The sequence below is a fragment of the Vicugna pacos genome, chromosome 3 (genome assembly GCF_048564905.1).
Source record: "Vicugna pacos chromosome 3, VicPac4, whole genome shotgun sequence".
Classification (NCBI taxonomy): domain Eukaryota; kingdom Metazoa; phylum Chordata; class Mammalia; order Artiodactyla; family Camelidae; genus Vicugna; species Vicugna pacos.
Genome location: NC_132989.1, coordinates 68839768 through 68857299, shown reverse-complemented (window position 1 = coordinate 68857299; position 17532 = coordinate 68839768). Strand labels below are relative to the sequence as shown.

Genomic DNA, 17532 nt, shown 5'->3' with positions numbered 1-17532 from the left:
AATGAAGGTAAAATGGAAACACTTTCAGAAAAAAGATATGAGAATTCATCAGTAGCAGATCTCCATTACAGAAAAAGCCAACAGAAGTTCTCAGGGCAGGACGATGATACTGATAGATATTTGGATCCTTAGAACGTAAAGAGAACATCTGACATGATAAATATCTAAACAAATGATAACAACTTTTTTTCCTGTTTTTTCTTTTAATTTCCTCGTAAGTCATATGAACATTTAAAGGAAAAACTGAACTGTCTTATAATGCTTTCAACTGATAAATTAATAACTAAAACATAAGACAAAGAGTAAGAATGTATATTGTTGACTTATATATTTTATATGAAGAAGTACAATATCAAATATAACTGGACTGTGAAAAGTTAAGAATGTATATAGGAAGGGAGAAAGGAAGAGAGAGAGGGAGGGAGGGAGAAAAAGGAAAGAAAGAAAGAAATGTAAAGAAGCACAGGTTAAAAATAAATACAGGAAAAATTTAAATGAGATTTCCTCTATAAAAAAGAGGAAAAAGAAGAGAGGAACAAAAGAAGGGAGACCAAAAAAAAAGAAATAGTATAATAGTACATTCAAATCCAACCATATCTATTAAAAACAACAAATGTTAACAGAATAAACATTCCAATTAAAAGGCAGAGATTGACAGAATGAGTGGGAAAAGGATGGAACTAGATGCTGTCAACAAGAGATGTACAAAGGGATAAAGACACAGGCTAGGAGTAGATGAATGAAAGAAGGAAATACCCTACAAAGATGAGAAGGCTGGAATGCCAATATTAATAATAAGAAATCAAATAAACATTAAGATAAAAATTATTACCACAGAAAAATAAGGATTTACTTTAGGATAAAAGGGTCAATTCATCAGGAACACCTGAAAAGAGTTATGCCTAATAGGAGTGCTACAAAATATAAGCAAAAAATGACTAAATTAAAGGGGAAAATTAACAATTTCAGAATCATGATTGGGAGATTGAAAATCCCTCTCTCAGCAGATGGTACAACAACTAGAGAAGAGGTCAGTAAAGACATTTTAAAAATCTAAACCATACTAACAACCACATTTACTTAAATACTTACAGAACATTACGTACAATAATAGTGGAACATACATTTTCTCCAACTGCACATGGTATGCATACCAAAATAAACTTAAAAATTAGCTAGAAACAAGTCCTCATAAATTTTAAGAGAATGATGTTTTATAACTAAAATGGAATTATATTACAAAGCAGTAACAACATAACGCTCCCCCAACATCTGGAAATTAAACAACATACTTCGAAAGACACGTTAAGTCAAAAAATAAATCATACAGTTAATAAGAAAATATTTTTAACTGAGTAACAATGAAAAAAATCAAATACAAATTTAGGAAATCAACTGATGCAATGCTTAGAGGAAAATACACAGTATTAAAGCATTACATTTACAAAAAGATTTGATCTGAGTTCCAAACTCAAAATAACAGAAAACAACCACCACCCAAAATTAAGTACAAGGAGGAAATATAACAGATAAATACAAAAGTCAATAATCACACCAAAAAGAAATCGATGATATGGGAAATAGAGAAAACTGATAAAACTAAAAGTTGGGTTTTTTAAAAAAGATCAATAAAATTGATAAGCCTCTAGATAAACTGATTAAGAAAAAAAGGTAAGACAAAAGTTACCAATTTCATGAAAGAGGAAACATCATTATAGAAGCTACAAACATTAAAAGGATACTAAGGAAATACAATTAACAACTTTATGCCAATAAACTGACAACCTAAATGAAATGGACACATTTCTTAAAAGAAAAGAAAAACCAACACAGATCCAATAAGATGAAGACTCTAAACAGCCTCGTGTTAGGGATCCACCAAGACTCTCTTCAGGTTTAATGACCTCCTAGAAGGACTCACAGGACTCAGAAAGTTGTTATACTCGTGGTTACAGTTCATTACAGCAAAAGCATATTTATTAAAATCAGCAAAAGGAAAAGGAACATGGGGTGAAGTCCAGAGGAAGCCAGGAATAAGCTTCCAAGAATCCACGTGCCAGGGTAGTCACATAAGGCCTGTTTACTTCCTTCGGCAACAACGTGTACCAACATGCATGAAGGGGTGCCAACCACGGAACCTTGCTTAAGGCAGACAGTTCAGGGTTTTTACTAGAGATCTGTCATGCAGGCACTGTATGCCTACATATCTTCATCAGTGTGTATGAGATTAGTAACTGAAACTCCAGACCATGAGAAGGAAAGCAGGTGTTTACCAGAAACACATTTTCAGTATACATTATTTGGATAAACTGATACAGCATGGCCCAAAGCCTCAGGTACACTCTTACCAGACAGAACATTCCAAGAGCTCAGTTCACCGGAGCCAACCAGGAAAACAGTAATGAAAACAGACCTTTCCTGGGAACGGACAGGGTTTGCACAACCCAAGCCTGCTGAGTTTAGCTGCCACACAGGCAATATCAACAAGTTGAATCCATAATTAAAAATTTTGCATAAAAGAAATTGCAAGCCCAGATATCATCAAAGTAATGATGAGACAATATCAGACAGGATGTAATAATACAAATTTTCCACATATTCTTTCAGAAAATAAAGGAGAAATACTCTCCCACTCATTTTAAAAGTCCATTATTAACTAGTTACCCTGGTACCAAAACCAAAGACATCATAAGAAAAAACAAAAGCCTTCAATAAGATATAAATGCAAAACTCCTAACAAAAGTTAGTAAATCAATTCTAACAATATATTAAAAGATTAATATACCATAGCCATGAGGAATTTATCCCAGGAACAGAAAGGTTTAACAAGTGAAAATCAGTCCCAGTCATTTATCATATGAAGAGAACAGAGAAAAATCCTATAATTTCAATAGTTACAGAGAAAGGATTTGACAAAATTCAACATTTACTTATTATAAAAACTTTCAGCAAACTAGGGATAGAAAGAACTTCCTCAATATGATTATAGGCATTTGAAAAAAAAAACCTATGGCTAATATCAAATTCAGTGGTAAAAGGCAGTGTTTTCTGTATCAGGAACAAGGCAAGGATAACTACTCTCATTGCTTTCATTCAACACTGTAATACAGACTGTACTTGGTGTACTATGACAAGAAAAAGACACACAGAATAGAAAACAAGTAAAATTATGTTTGCACATGATATGATCATTTATGTAGCAAAGCCAAAGAAATCGATAAAATAGCAATCAGAACTATTAAGTGTTTAGCAAGGACACAAGATCAATACACAAAAATCAATGCTATATACACTGGCAGTGACCACTTGGGCAATAAAATTTAAAAGAAACTCCATTTAAAATAGCATTCCAAACTACTCAAAACTAAATTTAACAATTTGTGCAAAGCAAGCACACCAAAACCTATAAAACACTACAAAGGGAAATTACAGAGGATCATATTCAAGGACTAGAAGACTTAATACGGTGAGGATGGCAATTCTCTCCTAATCGAGCTATAAAACAAAATCAAACCTAACAGGCTTTTGAAGAAACTGGCATGCGGATTTTAACACTTACATAGAAAGACAAAGGACCCAGATTAGTCAAAATAATGTTGAAAACAGAACAAGACTAGAGTGCTTTGAGACTTTGAGACTTACTAGAAGGCTATACTGAACAAGACAGTGTAGTATAGGCATAAAGATACACATTCAGATCAATAGAACAGAATAGAAAACCCAGAAATAAACCCACACATCTATAGTCAATTAAACTCCAACAGAAGAGGCAAGAATATACAATGGAGAAAAGACAGTCTCTTCGGCAAGTGGTGCTGGGAAAGCTGGACAGCCACATGTAAATCAATGAAGTTAGAACACTTGCTCACACCATACATAAAAATAAACTTAGAATGGCTTAAAGACTTAAACGTAAGATAGGACACCATAAATCTCCTAGAAGAGAACATAGGCAAAATATTCTGACATAAATCATGGCAATGTTTTCCTAGGTCAGCCTACCAAGGTAATAGAAATAAAACCAAAAACAAACAGGACCTAATTAAACTCACAAGCTTTCACACAGCCAAGAAAACCATAAACAAGATAAAAAGACAACCTACAGACTGGGAGAAAATATTTGCAAACAATGCGACTGACAAGGGCTTAACTTCCAGAATATACAAACAGCCCAGACAACTCAATAATGAAACAAAAAGCAAAAGACAAAACTAACCTAATCCAAAAATGGGTGGAAGACCTAAACAGACATTTCTCCAATGAAGACATACAGATGACCAATAGGCACATGAAAAGATGCTCATCACTGATTATCAGAGAAATGTAAATAAAAACTACAATGAGGTTATTATCTCACATCAGTCACAATGGCTATCATTAAAAAGTTCACAAATGATAAATGCTGGAGAGGGTGTGGAGAAAAGGGAACCCTCCTACACTGCTGGTGGCAACGTAATTTGGTGCAGCCACTATGGAAAATACTATGGAGGCTACTTAAAAAACTAAAAATAGAGTTACCATATGAACTAGCAATTCCACCCTTGGGCATATATCTGGAGAAAACTCCAATTCAAAAAGATACATGTACCCCAATGTTCATGGCAGCACTATTTACAGTAGTCAAGACATGGAATGAAACTAAATGTCCATCGAGACATGATTGGATAAAGTTGTGGTGTGTACACACACAGACACACACAATGGAATACTACTCACCCATAAAAAGAATGAAGTAATTCAATTTATAGCAATATGGATGGACCTAGCTTAAATTAAGTATGACAGAGAAAGTATCACATGATATCACTTACATGTGGAATCTAAAAAAATGAGACAAATGAACTTATTTACAAAATAGAAACAGACTTCAACATAGAAACAAATTTATGGTTACTAAAAGGGAAATGAGGAGGTGCTAAGGATAAATTAGGAATTTGGGATTAGCAGATACAAACTACTATATATAAAACAGATAACAACAAGGTCCTACAGTATAGCACAGGGAACTACATTCAATATCTTGTAATAAACTATAATGAAAAAGAATGTGTGTGTGTGTGTGTGTGTGTGTGTGTATGTATGACTGAATCACTATGCTGTACACCAGGAACTAACACAACATTGTAAATCAACTAAACTTCAATTTTAAAAAAAAGAAGAAAAAATTTTCACAGAAGTGACACAGTAGTCCAACTGGAAAAAGACAGTCTTCTTAATAAATGGTAACAGAACAACTGAATATCTGGGGGAAAAAAATGAATCTCAAATCTTACCTCACACCATACACAAGATCTAACTGACCCAAACAGCCAAAACAATCTTGAGAAAGAATGGAACTCAAAGTATCACAGTATCTGACTTCAAACTATGCTACAAAGCCACAGTCTTCAAAAAAACTGTATGGTACTGGCACAAAAACAGACACCTAGATCAATGGAACACATCAGAAAGCCCAGAAATAAATCCATACTCAATGTGATCAATTACTTTACAACAAAGGAGGCAAGAATAAATGATGGGGGAAAGGTAGCCTCTTTAATAGTGTTCAGAAACCGGACAGCTACACGTAGAAGAATTAAACTGAACTACTTTCCCACACCATATACAAAAATAAACTCAAAATGGATTCAACTGTAAGACCTGAAACCATAAAACTAGAAGAAAACATAGGTACTGCTCTTTGAAATGGGTCTTAGCAATATTTTTTGGATATGTCTCCTCAGGTAAGGGAAATGAGCAAAAATAAACAAATGGGACTACATCAAACTAAAAACCTTTTGCACCAGCAAAGGAAACTACCAACAATATGAAAAGGCCACCTACTGGATGGGAGAAGATCTGATTTTTATCTGATAGTTAATATACAAAATATATAAAGAACTCATACAACATCAAAACATCAAAAATATATAAACCTGGATAAAAAATGGGTAGAGGACCTAAATAGATGTTTTTCCAAAGACCACAGATGGCCAACAAACACATGAAAAGATGCTCAACATCACTAGTCATCAGGGAAATGCATATCAAAACCATGTCACCTCATATCTAGCAGAATGGCTATTATCAAAAAGACAAGTGACAACTGTTGGTGAGGATGTGAAAAAAGAGAGTCCTTGTGCTCTGTTGCTGGGATTGTAAATTGGTACAGCCACTATGGAAAACAGAATGAAGGTTTCTTAAGAAATTTTAAATAGAACTACCATACATATATTACAGCAATTTCACTCCTGGGTAAATATCCAAAGAAACAAAAACACTAATTCAAAAAGATACATGCACCCTTATACTCACTGTAGCATTATTTACAATAGCCAAGATATGGAAGCAACCTAAATGTCCACTGATAGATGAATAAAGAAGATGTGGTGGTATGTACACAAGGGAACACTGCTCAGCTATTAAAAAAAATACTGAAATCCTGACATCTGCAACAGCATGTTCGGATCTAGAGGGATGCTAAATAAATCAGACAAAGAAAGATGAGTACCACGTGATTTCCCTTATATAACTGGTGGTTGCCAAGGGGGAAGGGGTAGGCGCATGAATGAAATAGGAGATTAAGAGGTACAAAATTCCAGTTATAAAATAAATAAGTCATGGAAATGTAATGTACAGCATAGGGAATATAGTCAATAATATTGTAATAACTTTGTATGGTGACAGATGGTAATTAGACTTATCGAGATCATTATGTAACATATAAAAATAGCAAATCACTATGTTGTACACCTGAAACTAATTTTATACTGTAACTCAACTGTATGTCAATTTAGAAAAATCTAATTTGAAATGTTTTCTATAGTAGAGTTACCACAGTAGGCCAGAGACTGCTATCCTTAGAAAGCCTACATACAAAGCTGGCCAGGACAGGTTGTCTGGGAACTTGAACATCAGAGGTACTGCCACCATTCCCTGAGTGATAAGGGTGATTTACATACAAACAATATGGATCATGCTGAACAGCTGCGTACTTTCTGAGAGTCCAGAATTCTGGAATGTGCTAGGAAGTTAATGGCTACATGAATAGTCCCAAATAAAAGACTTGGGCCCTGAGTCTCTAGTGAGCTCTTTTACTAGACAACACTTCACAAGTTTTGTCACAGGTAATGCTGGAGGAATCCAATTCAGGGGAAAATCACTGGGAAAGCTTCTTGGAAGCTTGCACCTGGTTTTCTCTGGACTCTACCTCACGCACATCTTTCAGTACCTGATTTCTGGTGTGCATCTTTCAGTGTGATAAATCACAGCTATGAATATGACAATAACCTGAGTCCAGTGAATCAGTCCATGGAATCATCAAACCTGCGGGTAGTCCTGGGAATCTCCCATGACATGAATCACATATCAAAATTTAATACCTAAAACTATTAAACGCTTAGAACAGATCAGGAGAAATCTTCGTAATACCAGGTTAGGCAAAGACTTCTTAAGCAGATCACAAAAAGAGTCTCAAGTATAACTGAAAAAAATGGATAAAACAGACTTTATCAAAATCTTATTTCTTTGAAAGACATTAAGAAACCAAAAAGACAAGCCACAGACTAGGAGGAAATAAGTAATAGTAAATAACTATTGATCTGACAAAAGAATATATAAAGAATTTTTATGCTTGAATAATAAGACAAAAAATTAAAAGTAGGCTAAAGATTTGAACAGATTTTTTTCTTTATATTTTTTGATTTTTTGATTTACAATGTTGCATTAGTTTCTGGTGTACAGCATAGAGATTCAGCTATACATATGTATGTACATGTTCTTTTTCATTACAGGTTACTACAAGCCACTGGATATAGTTCCCTGTGGTAGAGAGTAGGACCTTGTTGTTTATCTATCTATTCTGTACATAGTAGTTTGTATCAGCCAATCCCAAACTCCTAATTTACCCCCCCTCCTTCCTTTCCCCCTGGTAACTATAAATTCATTTTCTATGTCTATGAATCTCTTCCTATTTCATAAATAAGCTCGTTTGTGTCAATTTTTTAGATTCCACATATAAGTGATATAATATAATGCTTGTTTTTCTCTGATCAACTTGCTTTACTTAATATGATTATCTCTAGGTCCATCCATGTTGCTGCAAATGACATTACTTCATTCTTTTTAATGGCTGAGTAGCTGAACAGATATTTTAGAGAAAGGATATATGACTGATAAAAAAAGATCATGGAAAGACACTCAACATCACTAAATATTAGGAAAATGCAATTACAGGCACAATGAAATTCTATGACACATCCACCAAAATGGCTAAAGTTAGACTCTAACAAGATCAAGCATTGAAAGGGATGTGAACAACTGGAACTCCACACACAGCTGATGGGAAGGCAAATGGCACAGCCACTTGGGAAGACTACATGGCACCATTTTCTAAAAATGAAGCATATTCTTCCTAGACAATGCAACACATCTATTCCTAGGTATTTACCCAAGAAAAATTAAAATATATGCCCATATATAGCATTTTATTCAATCCAAGTATATTTCAACTGGTAAATCAACGAACTGTGAAATACCCATATTATGGCAAAAAAAGAAACAAAACATGAATACATAAAACAGCAGAGATGAATCTCAGTTGCCTAAGTAAAAGAAGTCAAACACAACAGATTGCATACTGTATGATTTGATTTATAAAAAATTCTAAAAATGACAAACCTATACTGACAGCAGAGCAGTAGTTGGATAAAGACACCATCCATGAAAATTAACTCAAAATGGATCATATTCCTACATATAAATGCTAAAACTAGAAAACTCCTGGGAAAAAAAGACAAGTGTACATCTTCGTGACCTTGAAGAAAGCATCAGTTTCTCAGATATGACAACTAAAGCACAAGCAAACAAAGAAAAACAGTTGTCATCAAAATTAAAAATTTCTGTGCTTCAAAGGGCACTATCAAAAAAATAAAAAGATAACCCACAAAAAGGAGAAAAATATTTGCAATCATACATCAGACAAGGGTTTAGTATTCAGAACATAAAAAAAACTCTTACAAATACACAGTAAAAAGACAACCCATTGTAAAATGGAAAAAGGATCTTGAACAGACATTTTTTCAAAGAAGATACACAACTAGCCAATAGATGCTCAATGATTTTATATTAAGGAAATGCAAATCAAAATTTCAATGAGATACCACTTCACATTCATTAGGATGTATAATCTAAAATATAGACAACAATTTTGCTTTTTAAAAAAAGGGAAAATGCCAAGTGTTGGTGAAGATGTGGAGAAATCAGAACGCGCAAACACTGCTAATGGAACTATAAAATGGTACAGCTGCTGTAGAAAACAGTTCAGCAGTTCCTCGTGTTAAATGTTAGTTATTTTATGACCTAGCAGTATCACTCCAAGATGTATATCTGAAAGAAATGAACACATATGTGCATACAAAAACTTGTACAGAATGTTTACAGCAGCATTTTTCACAAGAGCCAAAAAGTTGAAAAAAAAAACAAATGTCCATCAACTGATGAATGAATAAACAAAATGCATATATCCATAAAATGGAGTATTATTCAGCAGAAAGGAGGAATGAAGTACTGATACATACTACAACATCGATGAACCCTGAAAACATTATGCTAAGTGAAAGAAGTCAGACAAAAAAGCCACACGCTGTATAACTCAATTTGTATGAAATGCCCAAAATAGGCAAGTTCATAGAGACAGGCAGCAGGCTATTGGTTGCCTAGGGCTAGGGGTAACTGCTAATGAACATCAGGTTCCTTGCTGAGGTGATCAAAATGTTGTGCAATTAGATGGTGGCACAATTCTGTGAATACACTGCAAATCACTAAACTGTACACTTTAAAAGTGAGAAGTTTATGACATGTCAATTATGGTTTCATAATCTTTTTAAAAGATGATTGGCTCTTTAAAGTAAAAATGATAACTACATATTTAGGGAAGGGGCAAACAGAAATTTACTGAGGTAAGATTTTCAAAGTATATGTGAAGTGGTAGAATGTTGCTTAAAGCAGACTGTGATAACTTTAAAATGTATACTGTAAATCCTAGTGGTAGACTGTAGTAAGTTAAATACATACACTGTACCTGTTGGAGTAAGCTTCTACCAAATAAAGAAACAAGTGACACAGCTTTAAGAATAATATTAATAATACTGCATTATAACTGAAAAAACTTCCCTATGCCCTTAATTTCTGCTTCTTATACTCCATTCTCCTCCACCTAAAACATCCAGCCCTTATGTCACTAGGTCCTTAAAAATATTCTTCAGTGAAGACTGCTGCTTCTCCCAAACTTACCAGACTCATATAGAGGACTAGGCCTGTTTCCTGACGCTTACAGATGCTAGCATGGACAAATATGAAGCATGTGTATTGGCATTATCATTCTCACACAGATTTCACTACTTCTTACTGAGTAAACACACCTTCCTTACAATAAGCACTCTCAACATATCCTCCAGTCACTACCCAACATGAAATGAAGCTGAGACTCATGAAGATGAGACCATTCAACCTTCCTCATTAGAACCTCCTGTTCTTTTGAAATACAAACCATTTGCTCAGATCCATCTCTAATTCTCTTCACTGAACTCTTCATCCTGCTCATCTTACTCAATGGTTTCTATACTGGCTCATATTTTTCTTTTGCACTCTGTCAGAAGTCATTAGTCCATCTGATCTAACATTATTACCTTGGCCTCAAAGTTCTTTGAATACCGCTGTTTAAATCTCCACGTCCAGGCCTATCCAGGGACAAGGAATTCACAGCTCCCACTATATCCTGCCTTCTGCTTTCCTCCTGCTACACTGAGGCAAGGTATATGAGAACTACAATGCTCCAGAAAGAGCACTAAATCTGGAGTCATAACACTTGGGTTCAATCCCTGCCCTAATACTATAGGAATTTAGGTCTGTTTCACTGGATATATGCTATCTTAAAATTAAGTCCCTGGAGCAGAATTTTAACTGGCATCTAAAAATACTCAACAGGTTATCATCCTTCACCCAGGTGAATTAACCTCAATTTTACTCTTCACATTCTCCATAAAAATTCCAAAGCTAAGATTACATCCACTTTGTATTCTATTTCACCTATTTAAGATTACGGACATTTTAATTGTATCAAAAATCTAGTGACACTGAAGTATCTTATGTTGTATGTCAAAGTAACTGAAAAGTATATGATTCTTTCACAACAAAAGGAATCATGAAAAGTATCAATCAAAACAGTACCTCAATATTTTTACTGGCCACATTCTTCACAACAGCAGGGAACAGTTCAGATGCATTTTTCCCTTTTGCAATCATCTGAAGAATAAAAGTAGAATATTAAAGCTGAATTTTCATTTAATTAGCCATTTGAAAACAAAATAAATTCTACATAAATTAGTATTTAGAAGATAAGCTATAGAAACAAACTACAGAAGTAACAAGCTTAAATCTTTTTGAGTCATCTTACCTATCCCAACTATCTGCAGCAAAGAACAAACAATCTCATTTACCAACATAAATACACAAATACACAGACACTAAGGAAGAAACACGTACTAATTCAAGACATACAATATTTATGAAAGTTTTCTCTGGTTAATGGGATTGCAAATACTTTTTAAATAGTTGTACTGTTCTTTATTTTCCAAGTTCTTACATTAAAGATGTAATGCATTTGTAAAGCGTGTGGGGATGGGGAATAAATTTTATTTTAAACAAACTACAGTCATTCTTTCTCCCTTGGCTTTCTTTTCATTGATCCCCCTACTTCTCTGACGATTATTTTTAAAGATCCCTTCACCAGATCCACCTCCTTTCCCTGCTAAAGTTCCATGGATGACCATCTGTTCAGGCTACACTGTTCTACAACCTCTGAAACTCCTAAGATTTCATTCACCTTCATGTCTTAACTCCTACCTCTATAGGGATCAATTTCCCAAACTTGAGCCCTAACTTTAAGCCCTAGTTCCACTTCTCTAAGTGAACATTATTTAGATCTCTCTCTCATCCAAAACTTGCTATATCTAAAACCAAACTCATTTTTCATGATAAAATGGGAATTCGTGCTAGAATTTCTTATTTCCATCCATTTTTCCAGACACCAAAAACCATGGAATTATCTTGCTCTCTTCTTACATCTACCCAGTAACCAGGCCCTGCTATGAATTCCCAGCTCACTCATGTTAATCCCTTCTCCTTCTATTATCCTAGTATAGTCAGCATCACCTCACAGAGGACTTTTCCAACAATCTCTTCCTCCTGTCCCTCTAATGTACATCACCAACAGTTTAATATGTTTAAACCACTATTTTACATGTCAGCCCCCCTCAAAGATTTCAAAAGCCCCTGACTACCTAGACTCCAACTATTTCATTTAATATTCAAATGACCTAAATGCACTTACGTCCCTTTGAGTTAATCAACCATTATTGTTCTACACCAATGCTATTATCAAAGTAAGCTGATCTACTCACTCCCTGAACATTCTTTTGCTTCTCTATGCTCGTACTTACATCCTGCCCCTCAGTTCTTTTTACTTTTCTAAGTTCTACCCTTCTATGTAGAGTATCATCAAATTCTAATTACTCTCCCTTGTTAGAGCCAATTCCTAACACCCCGTCCACTATGATGTCCAATCCTAATTTCCCCTAGAATTTTTTAATCCACACTTTTCATTTAGAATTTCCTACACACTATCTTTCATTTCTATTTATTTCAGTTTTATGTCTACCTGTGTTCTTATTTCCTTCATTCTCAGAATATATCTTTATGTCTCTTAATACTCCAGACTTTGGTAGCCACAAAATAAAATTTTAACTACAGGATAATTTTTTGGAAAAGGGGTTCTTTATGAATTACACATCATATCTAAGAAACTACCTAAAAAAGATAAAAGGCATTCATTTTATGAATTTACAACAAATGTTTTATAAATACTATGTGACATTTTAAGCAATAATAATCCCAGTTAACAATTTCTCAGAAGATCTTCCTATATGCCAGCTCTCAAACACTCTACTACAAGCTAGTCTTTTCATATTCTATTCCCTTATCTGTGAAATTCTTCCCCCAGTGAATGGTCTTGCATCCTTGTTGAAAATCATATGGCCATATATATGAGAGTCTTCTTTTAAGGCTTTCTATCATGTATATATGTCTGTCTTTATGCTGGTACCACACTGTTTTGATTATTGTAGCTTTGTAGGAAGTTTTGAAATCAGAAAGTGTAAGACTTCTAACTTTTTTCTTCTTTTTTCAGGATTGTTTTGGCCATTCAGAGTCCAGTAAGATTCCATATGGATTTTAAGACAGGTTTTTCTATTTTTGCAAAAAACATCACTGGGATTTTGATAGAAACTACACTGGATATAGATAACTTTGGGAATACTGACAGATTAATATTAAGTCCTCCAATCAATGAACACAGGATGTCTTTCCATTTATCTTTGTCCTCTTTAATTTATTTCAGCAACATTTACAGTTTTCAAAGCACAAGTCTTTTGCATCCTTGGGTAAGTCTATTTCTATTTTATATTTTTTGACACTATCATAAATAGGATTGTTTTTATAATTTCCTTTTGGTATTGATGATTGTTACTGTATAGAAACACAATTAATTTTTATGTGTTAATTTGGAAAGAGTTCTTTTGGTGAGGGGGAGCCTGGGGCAGAGGTAATTAGGTTTATTCATTTATTTATTTTTAGAGGAAGTACTGGGGATTGAACCCAGGACCTCATGCAAGCTAAGCACTCTACCACTTGAGCTATGCCCGTCCCTCTTTTATGTGTTAATTTTGTATCCTGCAACTTTGCTAAATTTGTTAGTTAGTTCTAAAAGATTTTTGTGGAATCTTGAAGGTTTTCTAAATATAAAACCATGCTGTTTGTTAAGAAGGACAGTTTTACTTCTTACTTTCCAATTTGGATGCCTTCTATTTCTTTTTCTTGCCTAACTGCTGTGGCTTAAACTTCCAACAGTATGTTGAACAGAAGTGGTCAAAGTGGGCATCCTTGTTTTATTCCTGATCTTAGAGGAAAAGCTTTCAGTCTTTCATCATCACTAGCTGTGAATTTTTCATTTTTGGCCTTTAAAATGTTGAGGTAGTTTCCTTTTATTCCTAGTTTGTTGAGTGTTTTATCATGAAAGGGTGTTGAACTCTGTCAACTTCTTTTTCTGTATCAATTAAAATAATTTTGATTTTCCCCCTTCATTCTGTTAACAAGGTATATGACAATAATGATTTTCATACACTGTTTATTTTTAAAATATTGAATAATAATATAGATTAAAAAATTCAGATCTAAAAACACAATTAATGTTAAAATGCACTAATTTTTTTTAACTCAGCAAGAAAAAGAGGTGAAATTGGGCTTAATTTCTTAACAATTTTAACTAGTTGCATTTTTTTTAAACAATAATGATGGGGAGAGAATTCAGAATTTTTAACTTATAAACAATTACTAGTTAATTTATAAACGAGCAGTAATTTTCAGACCCAAGTGCAACTCTTAAGAATCACCAGCCAAGAATACACAGAGAAACAGAAAATGAAGTGAACCTTGATTTATATTCTAGAAAGTACACTGAAGCAAAACTGAAAGAAGGCCCATTAAGGTTTTACAGGCATTATATCACTAGTAAAAATATAGGCCTGCTAACTAGGAACTGGTCCTGATGTATATCAGCATGGCAGAAAAATCTTGTCCCTTTAAACAACTACCAACCTAAGAGCAAAAAAAGATGCCAACATCAGCCACAAGTTGAATACTTTAAATTACACACAGAACTGAAGCACTTCTGTAAGGGAGAATGAAAACAATGGATAAGCAACCAGTCTAGAAAAATTTAGACCAAAATATTTATTATGATCATAACTCAAGACAGTAAGAATAATGCATGTTATTATTTTATTCTTATATGTACTTTCTCAATTTTTTCCTACAACAGTGCTGTATCATTTGAATTTGGTTTAATATTTTATAAATGTTAAACAAAAAATATCTGAAACTTTGAAATTACTTTTAATTTTCTTAGGGTCAGTAATATCCAACCAAATACCTTGCAACATTTATGGCTATGAAATAATATATGTCAATAAATTGAATTAGGAATTTTAAGAATCTTATCTATCAAAGAAAGGTTCAGATTTGGTCATTATCCCCGTACTACAAAAACAAGCAAATTAATCTGAGAAAGGCCTTTAATGGTCAACATTTACTAACAGAAAATACACCAAAGATTTCAACACACCAAAATATTCCATTCCTTTAAGGACTCTGAATAGTCAACTCATCAGTATTTTAGCTAAAAAACTTATTACAAGTTCACTATATGAAGCAATACATTTCATATTCTCTTAGTTCATATTTCATCAAGCCAAGATAAAATATGAACATGTGCTTCAAACATTAGACATATATTTTTCAAAAATAACAAGAAAAATAACATATTGTGTTTCAGCTTGAGTCCTGCTGCGTAATAAATGACCACAAGATTTTGAAGTAGGTAGCTTTTTTTTCCTAAGCATGCTTTGGCATACATGAGATTTTATTCAACATATGAATCATTGAAAACATTTCCCCATGATTCTAAATAAGTCTCAGACATTACCAAAGAAAGATAATAAAATGAACTGAGACTATCATTGTGGTTTCTCGCTGGTAGATATTGCTGACGAGATTCTCTGCTGAATCACAGGACTACTGACTGTGAAAGATAGTCAGATGTGCACTGCCAACATTTTGATATATATTAGAAAGTAATGTGGTAAAACAAATAAAAAATGCTTAAAATTCTGGCAGACTAAAATTTAGAAATGTTTAAAGGTTTTTAATTCTGAAACTAAGGTCTTAAAACTATTCAGTAATCACATGAGGTGATAAAACCCCATATTCAGGGCTCGTGAAACCCAATTCATAAAGAGAAATGTAAACATTGAAAACTACATTTAAAAAATCCAAGAAATTATGAAGCCAATACATAACTCTGCTAACTGATCTCCGTCAAACTACTTGACCCAACAGATGTACTGCAATGATGCACACATGTGCATAACATTTTAAAATGATTTTTAAAGCTTCCACATAGAAATATGGTGCTAACTAGAAATCAAACTAAAAACGGGACAAAAGTAAAGGTGAACAAATGGCTGTTACAATACCTGACTGGAAAAAATTTCAAGAAAAGTAACTACTAGTTATTTAAGAAAAGGAGAAATTAGCAAATAATTGCTAGTTTAAAATTGAAATACAGTATTTAGTATCATTCAGAGACACAAAATATTTAGACAAACTATTGACAAAATAATAGAACTTAAAATCTAACACTAAAAACTATACTACATTGTTGAAATTAAAAATGACTGAAACAAATACAATCATGATCATGGATCATGAGACAAAATGGTGTTAAAATGTGAAATCTCCCAAAATTGATCTATACATTTAATGCAATTCAAATTTAAATCCCAGTAGACTTCTTTTTAAAAATAGAAACTGACAAGCTTCTAAAATTTACATGGAAGTGCAAAGGCCATAACATAAACAAAGCAATCTTTAAAAAAAAAAAAACTTGAAGACTTACAGTGTTTTATTTTAAGGCTACAGAAATCAAGAGTGAGGTATTGATAAAATGAGAGCCACAAAGATTCGTGAACCAGAAGAGAAAAGTTCAGATGTGGACACACAAACATGTAAACTGATTTTCACTGGAGATTGAAATTTGGTGGGGAAAGGACAGCCTTTTAATAACAAATAGTGTGGGAAAAACTAGATATGCATGTACAAGACAAACAAACAAACAAAAACCTTGGCTTTTCACCTAACACTATACATAAAATTAATATAAAATGGATCATAGACCTAAACATATAAGCTAAAAACAGGGACGGGGGAATCTTTGCAACCTTAGAGCAGGCCAAGATGGCTTAAATAACAACTCATGCTATGACTCTAGCTTAGGCCTAATCAAAAACCTCAACAGAGGACAAAAAGAAAACTATAGTTCAACACCGCTTAGACACAGAGAAATATAACTACTTGAATTCTACAGGATATATTAAAATCAAGAGGAAAACATTACAAATATTTCCAATAAAATCAAAACCAAGATAGTGTTATCTTCTACCACCCCTACAACATCATAGAGGAGCTTTATCCATGCAAAGATGTAAGAAAAGCAAAAAAGAGATTAAAATATTTGGAAAAATATACAAATCTGTCATAATTTCCAGACAATGTAATTATCCATCTAGAAAACCAAACAAAGAAACAAAAAACTATGAGAGCTAAGAAGAGAGTTCATTTAAGGAGATCAAATGAAAGAACAGAAAGTAGTCCTTTGTTTTCCTATATAGTAGTAATAATTAATTTTAAAAATATAGTGAAGGGCACCATTCTTAATGGCAACTAAGATTTAAAAGTACACAGAAATGAATCTAACAAGGAATACTCAAGATCTATATGATAATAACTATGAACTATAAATATAATCTACTGAAAGACAGGGAAAGAGGGAGGGAAGGAAGATGGAAATACATAAATTCCGTATTACCCTCATCAAAATCC

General features: G+C 33.4%; 1 protein-coding gene across 1 annotated transcript in view; it reads right to left on the bottom strand.

Moving 5' to 3' along the window:
* AP3B1 (adaptor related protein complex 3 subunit beta 1) overlaps positions 1-17532 on the bottom strand; it is a 221021-nt gene that overhangs the window by 168491 nt on the left and 34998 nt on the right. Inside the window, exon 3 of the mRNA XM_072958469.1 lies at positions 11209-11283. Within this exon, the coding sequence (XP_072814570.1) occupies positions 11209-11283 (75 nt within the window). The remainder of the gene's footprint in view (positions 1-11208; positions 11284-17532) is intronic.